At 36.2% G+C, this 15,211-nt stretch overlaps 1 protein-coding gene across 1 annotated transcript; it reads left to right on the forward strand.

Annotated features, from left to right (window-relative positions):
- Positions 1-403: 403 nt before the first annotated feature.
- On the forward strand, positions 404-14,780 carry LOC149898091 (casein kinase I-like). Its single transcript, XM_090115646.1, has 9 exons — positions 404-747; positions 5,356-5,462; positions 6,238-6,359; positions 10,050-10,244; positions 10,744-10,843; positions 11,149-11,251; positions 11,488-11,574; positions 12,259-12,444; positions 14,763-14,780. Exons 1-9 carry the CDS (start codon positions 616-618, stop codon positions 14,763-14,765), a joined length of 1,035 nt encoding a protein of 344 aa, XP_089971772.1. The 5' UTR covers positions 404-615; the 3' UTR covers positions 14,766-14,780.
- Positions 14,781-15,211: the final 431 nt, after the last annotated feature.

Below are 15,211 nucleotides of genomic sequence, written 5' to 3' on the forward strand. Positions count from 1 at the left end.
TACTTATATTTTAATGTCCATAAAGTCCTACGAGGGCACTATATTAATATATCATATACTTACATAAGATAATAAGAGTCTGTTGACTGTTGAGCACTGAGCAAGTCCAAACATGCTTGTCGTCATGTACGTACCTAATTCGTAGAAGTTGTGTAGATGTTTGTGTAGAACTAGAACACAGAGCGTGTAGAACATCGAATACACGATTGGAATATTGTGATTGTGAGTAATATAAAACACGAGGCAAATGTAATACATATTGCAATCAATGCTACGATTATTTATATACTTACCTACTACTACAAAATAAATTAGTAAATTCTAATCTTAGATCATTAATAAACTTGGTAGTTTATGGTAGATTTTGTTTTGGCATTTTCGCGTTCGCTGACTGGTATGGTATCACTGCCATTGTGACGTCACGAGAATAAGCTGACGACACCTTTTTAGTAATCGCCACAAAATGGATTTCATAGGCATATCGTAGTTTATCTGCAGTGTTTTGTGTTTAAGACAATTATAAAGACAAATTTTTATCGTGTCTCAGTGAATTTTCGTGCCCGTGCGAAAAGTTTTAACAATTGTAGTGACAGCAAGTGATGAAGACAAGAGAAAATGGCGACGTTCGAACGCCTGTTGATAACCAGGAAATCTATTTTAATAGCTGAAAGATACAAAATTGTCCGCAAAATCGGCGGTGGAAGCTTCGGAGATATCTTCTTAGCAATAAGCACATCAGATGGAGAGGTAATCTATGTTCTAAATGTCATATTTTCGTATACACTTGACGACACCATCACGTTTTTAAAAATCAGTCGTCCATTGAATTATTGTCTCGCTATGGTTTTCTGGGCGAAGAATTGATATGATCATAGTAATATTCCAGTAATTGTTCTCTACTAAATCTATTTCTATAATTTATAATTTATTAATAAAACTGCGTAAGGCTACATCTTTGTCGTAATTCGAAACCTTCGTAGTTCATAAAACGCGTTCGATTTTATTGTCTATTCATACATATGCCCATTTATTAACGCATAGCATCTTGTATCAAGTGTTCAGCCCATGAAACTCATAATTATTATAAAAACTATGTTACAGGCAAAGTTTGTATAAATACATGAAGCAATTAGTAGGTCAGCACTAATTTACATTTTTCATACTTATCGATCGTTTATACTAGACGTAGGTATATTGCGTTTTCGTTTACTTTGCGATAATTATATGTTTACAAGCTATATAACTGCCCCGAAACGGGTTTTTTTGTATCTATTCTATAAGCTGGTAATATGATTCATTATAAAACTTTCACATTGTTTTGCATGTATTAAATATGTGGAACAATTGAATTGAGAAAAAGTTTGAGCTCAAGGACTTGGTATTGTGCAATCTCCTTATATGAATCTTACTAAATATTGTAGTGTTTACAGCATGATGTTTTTCATTAATTTATAAAATATCCAAAAAGGAATTGGAATTTTCAAAATGGATTGTAATGAATGGATTGCTATAGCTTTTCTCTACACATCTTTGATGCTAGTTAATATCCGTTGTAAATGTATGGATGAATAATAGCATCTGACTTTTTATTTTATTTTCATGTCTTTTTAAAAGATGAAGGATATGCTAGGACCACTTTTGCAATCATTTCATCATCTTATGCTGTAACAATAGAGTGGCAAGGCTTTTCAAATACCTATGTATGTACTTATAGATTCTGACTGTTTTGCTTTGTGAATTTTACAATTTAATCCATTGACACTTCAATTATACAGTGGTGGTCATATAATTAAGAACGCTGATACAAAGGGAAGATTTTTTCAGACTAAGATGCATAACTAATTTCATGTAATTATTTTTATTTTTCTCGATATAGAAATACTTTTCCAACAAATCACTGTATTCATTAATACACGTGATTAGCCTAAAAATTAATAGACAAACTTTTTACACTACTTCTAAACATAGTATTCCTATTTACTAGCTGGTCACGTAATTAAGAACGCTAAATAGTTTATACTTTTATTCAAATTTCAATAGAGAACACTCGACTCGATTTGTTGTGTGTTGTGGTTGTTTGTATAATTTTGGCGCCATTAAGCGTTGCAAAAGATTAAAAGTGATTACTTCTCATAAAAAAAAATGGAAAAAAATAAAAGTTGTGATAAATCTACTAGGGAAGTTATAATAAAACTTCGCGGGAAGAATTGGTCTTATAAAAAGTGCATCTGCAATGTTCAAACTATGGTTTTCCATGCTATAAGGCATTTTGATACGTATCAAACAACTTCAGATGTCCCACGTATGCCAAGACAGAAAAAACAACTCCTCAAGATGACCGAAACATCGTCCGTATGGTGAAACAAAATCTTTTTAAAGTGTCCAATGGGCTGAGAAAAGAATATTTCGGCGAAAATAACCCTTCAGCAATCTCAGCACGCACTATTCGAAGACGTTTGGTAGAAGAAAAATTGTACGGTCGGATAGCAAGAAAAGTACCCATGTTGAAACTTTGCCACAGGCAAGCCCAGCTTAGATTTGCAAGAAAATATAAAAACTGGACTGTGCGACAGTGGAAAAATGTACTTTTCTCTGACTAAACGAAAATAAACAGAGTATGTTCCGATGGAAAACGATATGTTCGACGTCCTCCGAATACAGAATTCGACCCTAAGTTCACGAAAGTTACATTAAAGCACGGTGGTGGAAATGGGAAAATTTGGGGGTGCTTTTCTGGACATGGTGTTGGACCTGTAAAGTTGATAGAAGGTAACATGAATCAATTCCAATACAAAAATATACTGGAAGAAAAAATGTTACCTTATGCTGAAGAAGTTCTACCGGTTATTTGGACATTCCAGCATAACAATGATCCAAAGCACACTGCACACACTGTAAAGGAATTTCTAACAGCGCAGTCAGTTTCTGTTTTGGACTGGCCAGCTAACAGCCCTGACCTAAACCCAATAAAGAATCTGTGGTTCGAAGTAAAGAAAAAGGTTTCAAATACACAGTGTCGAAATTTAAGGGAGCTGTACGACGTTTTCTTAGAAGAATGGAACTCTATTTCTCTAGCAAAATGTTAAAAATTAATAGAGTCAATGCCTCGCCGGTGTAAGCAGTAAAATTAAAAGCCGTGGACATGCTATTAAATATTAATTTTAGTTAAAAATGTATTAACTTGCTTTACAAATTTTTCTCGCAACGTATTATTGTAATTTTTTTAAATGAAAGTGTCATACAAATCAATTCCCGAGCAGATAAATTAATCGTTCTTAATTATTTGTCCAGCTTCACTATTATTTGAATGTGTTGCTTTGGTAAAATAAATTATTTTTGAATATAATATTGTTGGCGATTTTATTATTTATTCTTAAACTTAGTTGCTCTATCAATGTGGCTATTTTATGACATAACTAGTTGCTTCTCAGAAGGTGCACATATCTGTGTATGACATTATTTAAATAAAAATTTCTAGTACTTCAGATCGTTCTTAATTATATGACCACCACTATATGTATTCATATCCATACTGTGCTATTATTATGTTTTAAACGCAATAATTTGATATAAATTTAACTTCAAACCTAAAATAAACTCTTTCGTCTATAAGTTTATGAAATTTAAAGTGAAAGAATGAAACACTGATAAACAATTCCAAAATACTATTGTTAACGTAATGCTTGTAGGAAAGCATCCATAGTCCTTATAATTTACGTTTAAAATGGTGTAATACCACAGAATTTTGTTGAAATTGGCAGCTAAATTTTAATAGAGAAATGAAAACGTTCTTCAGTAATAATATGTAATGATATTAAAATAAGTATCATTATTTATGAAGTTAGTGTTCTGAATTCTAAGGTCCTCAAGGTCCCTCATATATATGCCTATAGCCTCTAATAATTATGCCTAGGAGTTTTATGTAATCTATTCTAATATTATAAAGCTGAAGAGTTTGTTTGATTGAACGCGCTAATCTCAGGAACAACTGGTCCAGTGTTAAATTAGCCCATTTATTGAGGAAGGCTATAGGCTATATATCATAACGCTAAGACCAACAGGATCGGAGCACTGCGGGTAAAACCGCAGGGCACAGCTAGTTTATACTACAATTCAAGTGTATTTTGATATATATCAGTATTAATATATGTATTTCCATACATTATGTTTCTCTTAAAAGCTGTTTGAATTCTTTTACATTTAACTATAAAGTGATAATTTATTTTAAATGTAAAAGAACACTGGTTTCTGGACACTTATAGCCCAAAATTATTGAACTTAAAACATTTTTAATCTTACTACAGGTTCTTTTTTATAAAATTATCAATAATACTAAATAAGTTGATTAATATGTAACCAGCATACCGCCCGCGGCTTCGCCTGCTTTGTCCAAAAACCTAATAAATTATACTTCCTCTTGAATCACTATCTATTAAAAAAAACCACATCAAAATCCGTTGCGTAGTTTTAAAGATTTAAGCATACAAAGGGACATAGGGACAGAAAAAGCAACTTTGTTTTATATTATGTAGTGATAGTTGAGAGTTTTAACTCATTGATAAAACTATTTGATAATGTTGTTAATCAACATGGTTTAATTTTTTGTTTTGGTTATTTTTTCTTCTATTTTATAGTAATAAAAACAATATCTACTTTACATCATTGATATTTATTCAATGAACTAACATAACAACATATTTGTGAACATTGCATGAATATCTATATATAGAAAAATGAAACCCGTTTCGTGTTGTCACAGCATCACGCGTGAACGGCTGAACCGATTTCGATAATTCTTTTTTTATTATAATCCATGATTTACGAGGATGGTTCTTATGTAGAGAAAACGTAAACATGTACCACTGGCGAAGCCGGAGCGGACCACTAGTTTTAAATATAACACTAATACATTTGTACCAATGCTATAGAAACAATAACAATTTAACATTATAAGTTATAACAATAGATGCATGTCCAAAAAACTAAGAATTTTTGAATCCAGTGAATTTTCGCAGAAAGATTTTGTAAATAAGGAAAATAACTGCTTAATTTAATACTCTTACTCCCTTCATTACTTAACAAATTTTGACTGACTTATCTGAATACTAGCTTACCGCCCGCGGCTTCGCCCGCTTTGTCTAAAACCTAATAAATTATATACTAAAACCTTCCTCTTGAATCACTGTATCTATTAATAAAAACCGCATCAAAATCCGTTGCGTAGTGTTAAAGATTTAAGCATACAAAGGGACATAAGGACAGAGAAAGCGACTTTGTTTTATACTATTTAGTGATAGTGATGTCTTTGTTTTTTCCTTGAAGATGTGTATCTAAGGTTATTTATTTTTGTCGCAGGAAGTCGCAGTTAAGGTGGAGTCTATGAAAGCGCGCCACCCACAACTTCTATATGAGAGCCGTGTGTATAAAATGCTCCAAGGGGGCATAGGCATACCTCATATAAGGTACTAGTACTATATATTTATTTTCGTAACTATAAATACATTTGATATTCATAAAAATAGCATTGTTAATTATAATATATCGAAATTATATCAAATTATTAATGTACATAACAAATAATAGATTTTTTAGTAATAATATCAAGTTCTAGCTATTTTAATGCATTTTTATGTGAAAGAGTATGTTTCTGAACACCTTTGGAAGATAAAATCTTTCTATTTCTAGGAACTAACAAAAAAAAAATATTTAAATACAAATTTGCTAATCTTAAAAATTACATTTGTTACATAACTAATTTAGATAGCTGATTTCACTGCACTTTCAAAATGATTCATCTACAAATTATATGTAAATTATTTCTAGATTATAATTTATTTTTAATACGTCCTTAGCGTTATTTTTTTTTCCTCCTTACGTTTCTTTTGTTTCATCCATTGACTGGGTGAACCAATTTTGATAATTATTTTTTATTCGTAAGCTGTCTGTGTGTCTTCAATTTCTTACCATTTAAGGGCTGATTTTTCAATCCTTGGTTAAAATTTATTCGTCGAATAATGTATAAAACTACAATTTCAAAAACGTATTCTAAGTGCCCGTATTTGACAGTTTACGTGACATTTTAATATTATCTTGTAATACTTTATTGGACAGATAAGTTTTATCCAAGCATTGAAAAATCGGCCCTAAATTGGTTTAGTTATAGGCGATTTGATTATTTGTTAAAAAATAATTAGCTTAATGAAAAAATCAATTGGTTAATGCCTTAAATGTACACAGATGGTACGGCTTCGAGCGTGACCACAATATCCTCGTGATGGACCTCCTCGGCCCGTCCCTCGAGGATCTGTTCAACTTCTGCTCCAGGCAGTTTACCATCAAGACGGTGCTCATGCTGGCAGGTCAGTTTATTTATTTATTTATTTCAGGCAACAAATGTTACAGTTAAAGATCTTTATACAAGTAAACTATGTTAAAGGGATATTGAACCGTCAAAATGGAGAAAATGATAATTTATTTATCTTTATTTTCTCCAATTTTATAAATAAATCTGTAGTTTAAGTTTTGCATGCGTTTTAATTGGAGGTAGGAAACATTTAAATTGTATAAATAACAATGTAATGTAAATTCTACATTATAAAAGAAACAGGTTGATCTTTTACAATAATCCCCATATTATTGTTTCCCAATAAAATAATTAGGAAAGTGACATGTTATGAAACTTATTCAGGGGAGTAGTAAGTTTTTCGATTATGGATTATTTTCGTAAACAGGGGTGTTGCTTGGCAACCAAATGATTGTCTACATGACAAATTATGTTGTATTTGAATTGGGTCAAAGGTGGTAAAAAGTTAGATACTTTGTGCTAAATGCTAACACATAAATCTGTATAAGTGCATTAATTATCGTAATAAATTAATGAGCCTATTTAATTTATATTTTCTTGTAAAGCTAAAGAATAAATTCAACTTAATAATCATAGAAATTACATTCAGCAGAGAACTTAATCTAAATCTAAATCACAACTTAACCCATAAAACAATTGTTATAAACTAGCGTTGTAAATATTCAACGTGTCGCACTAGCTTTCCGCCCGCGGCTTCGTTCGCGTTTTCTAAGAAACTCCCGCATAATTCCCGTGCCCGTGGGATTTCCGGGATAAAACCTATACTATGTGTTAATCCCAGTTATCCTCAACATGTGTGCTAAATTTACCAGTAGAATTTACCTGAAAAAGTAACAAACATACACACATAGAGGGTAACAGCGTATAGGTTTTATTTAGAAAACACGGGAAAGGGAACTATGCAGGTTTTCCTTTGACTATGCGGTCGAAAAGCTTGTTAGTATATAGATTTAAACGGAAATTAGTTAACCATAGTCGTGCATTAAGCACTAAGATGTCTCCCACACGCGTTCACCTGCGCAAGCGCAATGTCACCGGAAGTGACGTAGTAAGGACACCGGTCGGCAACGGAATTTGCGTTTGCGTGATTTTTTTTTTAATTATTTAGCTAGCTGCTGCCTGTCGTTGTGGGCTTTGATGTTCTTAATTTTGGTAATTGGAGTAATTTGGGCAAAATCTTACAATAGAAAACTACTCACAACATATAAAATAACATACATAATAATATATGTACTATCTTCTATACTATACTATATATTATTAAAGCTGAAGAGTTTGTTTGTTTGAACGCGCTAATCTCAGGAACTATTGGTCCGATTTGAAAAATTCTCTCAGTGTTAGACAGCTCATTTATCGAGGAAGGCTATAGGTTATATATCATCATGCTAAGACCAACAGGAGCGGAGCAATGCGGGTGAAACCGCGTGGCACAGCTAGTTAAATTTATAAAATTAAGAAATCAAATTCAAATATAGTTCATTTGAATATTTAATGTATTTACATAGGTTATTTTATTTAATGTAGTTACATAGGTTCAAGATCCAAATGGTACTTGAAGTAAAATCTAAACCAATGCATAAACGAGGGTCCTAACATGATCAAAATTCTCGTGGATCTAAGCAGCTTTTAAAACTCAAACATCTATTTAATTAGACTTTCTAGAAGCACTTTTGAATCGTCATAACATAGTTTTACCATTTACCAAGGGTTTAAAATGTTTATTACCATTGTTATTGACCATTTTATTCACAAATTTTCTTTTTGCTTGTCAACGCACAAATCGGACATTCAAGGTGAGTCGCCTAATCCGATCCCAATGTTATTGAGAAGCACATTTGCATGCCTTGGATATTTGTTTTTGTTTGTTTGTTTTTTTTTGCTTATGAAACAAACGAACCGCAAATAATAAGATTCTTCAACTTATAAGTTCTGTTGTAGGTGCTATCGTAAATAAATTGTAGGTCAAGATGAAGATTTTTGAAGTGAAACTTTAAACGCGTTGAGAGTAAAATTTCATGGTCGCGTCATGGCTATACCGTCACGTCATGGAATAAGGCTACGACTTTTGGTATCTCTGAATCTTGCCAAAGATGTTTCACTTCTGACACGTGTTCTCGGTAAACACGCTCTTTAAAAAAAAAGGCGCATAAGTTGAAAAGTTCTTGCTTAGAAACTTAGCATAGTTTATTTAGTAAAAATTATAAAATTGCTTGTATCTTTTTACCATTTGAAGTAACTACCACAAGTCAAACAATAATGTATACATATTTAAATTAGGTGCATTCTGTATTTTTGGTCATTTAATTTTGTTCACTAGAGATGAGATGCATCACAAATAATTTTATCGGTATTTGTGATCAGTGAATGCAAGCCATCGCGCTGAGTCATTTCCTTTTGACGTTTTTTTGTGCTTTCGTTTAAGTTTGGTCACACTAAGAGCCTATACGCACTATGCGGGTAGCCGCATTGCGGGTAGCCGTCCGGCTGACCGCAAGCACAATTATGTACGTAACCGCAGACCGCACAGTGCGCATAGAAATGAATATTACGTACATAATTGTGCTTGCGGTCAGCCGGACGGCTACCCGCAATGCGGCTACCCGCATAGTGCGTATACGCTCTAACTGTGCCTTAGTTTCACAACATTTTATAATATGCCAGTTACAAAGCTTTTGTAAACTATGGCTTTGGTTAAAAAATAAGATGCTTGTTTTTAAGTTCGTTTATTTCTAATATGACACGAAATATAATTTCACTTAAACGAAGGTTTTTAATTTCTTCATATTTATGTGTGTGTATTTGTTCTGCTGTACCTTACGTATTGCATTTTCAATAATGATGCAGTACATATACTTATGATAGGTTTAAGTTGGGATTTTTCGTTCAGATTGAATAAATGCCTGGTTTTGTCTCGGCTTTTATAAGCTTTTGCATTTTTTTATATTTGTTATTATTTAATGTTTAATCTAGAGGTGATAATATTTTTATATCTGTTAAATAACGGTAACACTAAAATATCAATAAGTATTGCCCCATCGTGCCAAGGAAAACGAGATAAATACATTGCTTTACAAAAGAACTCCAAGCATTTCACACGAATCAATCGAAACAATTAACCAAAACTTAACCTTATTGCAAACATTTACGGTAGAAATTAATTACAACACAAAATATTGCAACTTCGTTCGACGTCCACACGTTAATAAGTGTCTAATTCCATAACATTGCAATATTGTTCACCATTTTGTTTGTGTTTCTGTTTCCGTACCAAAAGCTCAATCGAATGATTTATTTATAAATTCTTATCGCTCTGAGAATGTTACAATGAAACCTAACGGCATCTGTGTCATACTATTTCTATACTGCTTTTAATCCATTATTCCGCAACGCCGTACAAAAATCATGGACACAAGGGGAAAAAATCTCTACCGGTACTTTCGAATTCTCATCTGCACTCAGGTGGACAATTTACAAGTGACAGCATAGTGCTGAATCATATTATTTTATGCTCTTATATCGTTCTAGATAGGACACCTGGTGGTTCAAATGACCCATAAGTTTTTCAACATGGGCCTGTAGTCTATAACCTAAAGAGCATATTTATTTATCTGGAGCATAGTTATTTATGTGTATAAACATGACATAATGTGCCTCTAGCATTTATTATTAATATTTGTTTTTGCAGACCAAATGCTCGGTCGCGTCGAGTTCATACACTGCAAGTGTTTCATCCACCGCGACATCAAGCCGGACAACTTTTTGATGGGCATCGGCCGCCATTGCAACAAGCTGTACATGATCGATTTCGGTCTGGCCAAAAAGTACAGGGATCTGCGCACGCGCGCCCACATCTCGTACCGCGAGGACAAGAACCTGACCGGTGAGTTGCTGACGAGTGACTAGTGACGACTATTTGCTGACGAATGACTGCTGACAACTGACAATTGACAAGTTAAAACTGACAAATGACAACTGACTATGGGATATAAATTGATACTGATAATTGACTACTGACTATGGGATATAAATTGATACTGACAAATGAATGCAGGCAATTTAATACTCACAACGGACTGCTGATAATTTAATACTGACAACTGACTGCAGATAATTTAATACTGACAACTGACTGCAGATAAATTGTTACTGACAGCTGACTGCAGACAATTTACTACTGACTGATAAATGACTGCTGACAAATGACTATATTCCTCATATTCAAGAACTGTTAGTTACAACACTTATAACTCAAGAATGGCTGAACAGATCCAGATGATTGCTGGTTCAATACAATTATCTCGGCTTGTATTATCAGAATAACAGTAAAATCATATTATAAAACCACTAGTAATAATAATAATAATGTGTGTATTTACCAGGTACGGCTCGATACGCGTCGATAAACGCTCACCTCGGCATCGAGCAGTCGCGCCGTGACGATATGGAGTCGCTTGGATATGTGCTCATGTACTTTAACAGGTCAGTACTATATTCACCGACTTTGAAATAGGAGTGTATGTCATTGAATTAGTGCAAAAGTTAATAATTTGCAATAAATATGTAAATTATTTGTATAAATGAATGAAAAAATTACATAAATACAAATACAAAATTTTATTGAACTTTAAAATTCGCCTTGTATATTATAAATGGTTTAAAGATGGTTTTTTGTTTTATCCTTAGTTTTCCCATTGAACAGATTATTTCTATTTGCTTTATTTTGCCTATTATATGTAGTGCTTTAAGAAAAATACCACAAATAATACAAATAATTTAATTTTCAGAGGGTCGCTGCCATGGCAAGGTCTGAAAGCGATCACAAAGAAGCAAAAGTACGAGCGTATCAGCGAAAAGAAGATGTCCACGCCCGTTGAGGTTTTGTGCAAGGTAAGTATGGTGTTGCGACGGCCCTTTTTTGTTAAAAATATAGTTATAGTTAACTGGTCGGGTGAAAATATGCCAATACATATAGAAATAATATCTCTTTTGAACGTTTAAAACGTCCATTTTTGTATTATCCTATCCAATTTTATGGTATGAAAAATGTATTTGGTACAAACATATTTATTATACTACTACGATATACAATGACTCATGTTTTTGATAAAAATGTATTGTTGAAGGGCTTCCCCGCCGAGTTCGCGATGTATCTGAACTACTGCCGCGGCCTCACGTTCGACGAGTCGCCCGACTACATGTACCTCAGACAGGTTTGTGTTTTTTATCATTTTTATGTAACGTTTTCGTGGTTTATGATTTATTGTAGATGTATTACTGGGAAAAAATTGTAATTTTAGCAATATTGAACTTAAATTGAAATTTTTTGAAGTGAAAACTTCTTTAGCGGCATTGAGCACTTTTTCTGTAATGGGTATAAAATCTTAAACTCGCGTCAGGACACGTGACCTGATCGAAAAAGCGTAAGACGGATACCATTCCAAAATATCAAACATGCTCAACTTTAATAATCAAGTTTTCACTTCTGCCGGCACTCCCCCAGTGCAACCCGTCTTTTTTTTATTTTAAGTATAAGTTAATAGAAAACATATGGGCGTAGCCCATATTTTGAAAGTTTGATGGCGAGTTTAAGTCAACAGAATTTTTTTTGATGTAGTAGTAAAAATATAGTTTATATCAGGTTCACTTGTCCCTCTGCTTGCTCTGACATAAAAAAAATTATATTTTTAAAATTTTTATTGCAAGCCAATAGAAAAATTATGGGCGTAGCCCATAATCTTAATGTGTGAAAAATAATGGGCGTAGCCCATAATCTAAATGTCCGAAAAATTATGGGCGTAGCCCATAATTTTTAATGGTTAATAGAATTTATAAGTTTTTATAGTTATAAATTGATAAATGCGTTTGAATAAGGAATGTTTACTTGTCGCGTGCAGCTGTTCCGCATCCTGTTCCGCACGATGAACTACCAGTACGACTACACGTTCGACTGGACGATCCTGCGGCAGCGCAAGCACGCCATCACGGAGGCGGGCGGAGCTGCCGCCGCGCCGCCCGCCGACCGCCGCTCGCCCTCCGTGCAGCGCCGCGCCGCCAACCCGCCGCAGCCGCCGCCCAACGAGGTGAGTGTCATGTGTATATATACCCCGCGCCGCCCGCCGACCGCCGCTCGCCCTCCGTGCAGCGCCGCGCCGCCAACCCGCCGCAGCCGCCGCCCAACGAGGTGAGTGTCATGTGTATATATACCCCGCGCCGCCCGCCGACCGCCGCTCGCCCTCCGTGCAGCGCCGCGCCGCCAACCCGCCGCAGCCGCCGCCCAACGAGGTGAGTGTCATGTGTATATATACCCCGCGCCGCCCGCCGACCGCCGCTCGCCCTCCGTGCAGCGCCGCGCCGCCAACCCGCCGCAGCCGCCGCCCAACGAGGTGAGTGTCATGTGTATATATACCCCGCGCCGCCCGCCGACCGCCGCTCGCCCTCCGTGCAGCGCCGCGCCGCCAACCCGCCGCAGCCGCCGCCCAACGAGGTGAGTGTCATGTGTATATATACCCCGCGCCGCCCGCCGACCGCCGCTCGCCCTCCGTGCAGCGCCGCGCCGCCAACCCGCCGCAGCCGCCGCCCAACGAGGTGAGTGTCATGTGTATATATACCCCGCGCCGCCCGCCGACCGCCGCTCGCCCTCCGTGCAGCGCCGCGCCGCCAACCCGCCGCAGCCGCCGCCCAACGAGGTGAGTGTCATGTGTATATATACCCCGCGCCGCCCGCCGACCGCCGCTCGCCCTCCGTGCAGCGCCGCGCCGCCAACCCGCCGCAGCCGCCGCCCAACGAGGTGAGTGTCATGTGTATATATACCCCGCGCCGCCCGCCGACCGCCGCTCGCCCTCCGTGCAGCGCCGCGCCGCCAACCCGCCGCAGCCGCCGCCCAACGAGGTGAGTGTCATGTGTATATATACCCCGCGCCGCCCGCCGACCGCCGCTCGCCCTCCGTGCAGCGCCGCGCCGCCAACCCGCCGCAGCCGCCGCCCAACGAGGTGAGTGTTTCGTAAAACAACGCAGCGACACCGCACCGCTACCGCACCGCAGCCGCAACGCACCGCAGCCGCAACAACCGTACACGCAACAAATCAACGCCACAAGGTACGTGTATGTTATTTACAGCAACAAAAACATGATATGTTGCGTCCTACATCCAACATCCCATATTTTACACTGACACAACCCAATACTGACACATTTTCCAAGTAATTATTATAAATTTCTCACAAATACTCTTTAAAAACTAACATAAAATTATTATGTATATTTACTTTCTATAATGTTGACCTACTTTCCTTTCCTGACTCCCGCAATGCATTTCTAGATGAAATCCGTCCACGACACGTCGGCGATGAAACAAGTGAAGGGACAACAGTCTGTCGGCCAACTCAAAAAGAAGATCAACACTATGTTCTAATGTTCCTAATTCACAATTAGAAAATGCACTCAATTTCTATAAAATTTTAAATCTATACATGCATTTTTTTATATTTCTCTTACATTTTTCCGTCCCACAATATATTGTTTCAATATTTATTTGGATTAAAAAGGAACTTCTGAAATATTTTTTTTGTAAAAATAGTGCATTTTCAAATAAGATTTTCTTATAACAATACGCAATCTGATGTGAATTGATTGGCGTTAATTACTTAAAATTTATAGTGATTTTTATCTATTTTATGATGTGTGTGTTGTGTGCTGTCTGTAAAATTTTATTTATTTAAGTTTTTAAAATAAATATTTCGTACCAAATGAATGTTTATTAACGAAAAAGATTAAAATAGCAAATATTTTAGTGCTATTGTTTTTCTTAATATAAAAATATCAATTTTGATGGTCATTTTTAATTTTTCAAACAAAAGTTATTCAGTCGTAATTTTGTATTTTTGTTAACATTGAAACAAGAAAAATTGAATAAATTGTAAAAGAGAAAGTCGCACAAAAACATAGTAATGTGTGAACAACTATTGAAATGTGAATATTGTATAAATTGATTAAACATAATGAATATACGAATAATTTTTATTAATAAATCTAAGAAGACGAAAAAGAAGCTATCACGGGGTAATGTTATTTACCATTTTGAAGTAGTTTAAAAATTGAGTAAAGTAAAATATTTCTGTGGTTATTACTACCAATATTTATTACAGTAATAAGAGGACATGTACTCAGAAATTAAAGAAAATTATTGTGTTGTACACGAATTTGTTATTTTAGCAAAAATCATGTCACATTTTTGGATGCATAGTTTTGCTACTTTAGACTTAAATAGCCCAGTATCCAACTCGATAGAAGTACAAATTCAAATAGCATCACTATTAAATATATCATTTACATCTGTTGATTTCACAACTTTAACATAAAAAAAAAATACATTTTAACATATTGTTTCTCGATTTTACAGTGAAAGAGATTACAACGTTCGGCAGCCACGGGCGCACCGACGAGGAAGCGAGCGCGATAGCGTCGCTGTGTGAGCCTGTGCGGCCGAGCGCGTTCCGACCGACACGACCGCGATACGACCAAGATACAGCTAAGATACAGCCAAGATACGACCACGAAACGGTTGTTACAACACGGTCGTGTCTCTGCAGTGAAGTGTGGCCTCGATACGACCACGATGCGGTTGTAAACACGCGGTCGTGTCTCCGCGGTGTAATGTGACCACGATACGGTCGTAACTGCGGTCGAGTTACCGCGGTGTGTGTCAAGACGAAGTGCAGTGTCGAGTGTTGTGTGTGCAGTGTGCGTCGGATTGTGTGCGGGACTTGTGCGTTGTGCGTTGGGAGCGTTTGGGTTGCGTTAACGTGACGTTTGCGTTGCGTTAACGTGACGTTTGCGTTGCGTTAACGT

This window comes from Colias eurytheme, chromosome 23 (genome assembly GCF_061535395.1).
Source record: "Colias eurytheme isolate Ceu_HAF_F1 chromosome 23, ilColEury1 Martin Lab GWU primary, whole genome shotgun sequence".
NCBI classification, from domain to species: domain Eukaryota; kingdom Metazoa; phylum Arthropoda; class Insecta; order Lepidoptera; family Pieridae; genus Colias; species Colias eurytheme.

Coding starts and splice junctions, on each gene's coding strand:
- LOC149898091 (XM_090115646.1), top strand. CDS start 616: ATGGCGACGTTCGAACGCCTGTTGATAACCAGGAAATCTATTTTAATA. Junction 748..5,355: donor TAAGCACATCAGATGGAGAG/GTAATCTATGTT, acceptor TTTTTGTCGCAG/GAAGTCGCAGTTAAGGTGGA. Junction 10,245..10,743: donor CGAGGACAAGAACCTGACCG/GTGAGTTGCTGA, acceptor TGTATTTACCAG/GTACGGCTCGATACGCGTCG.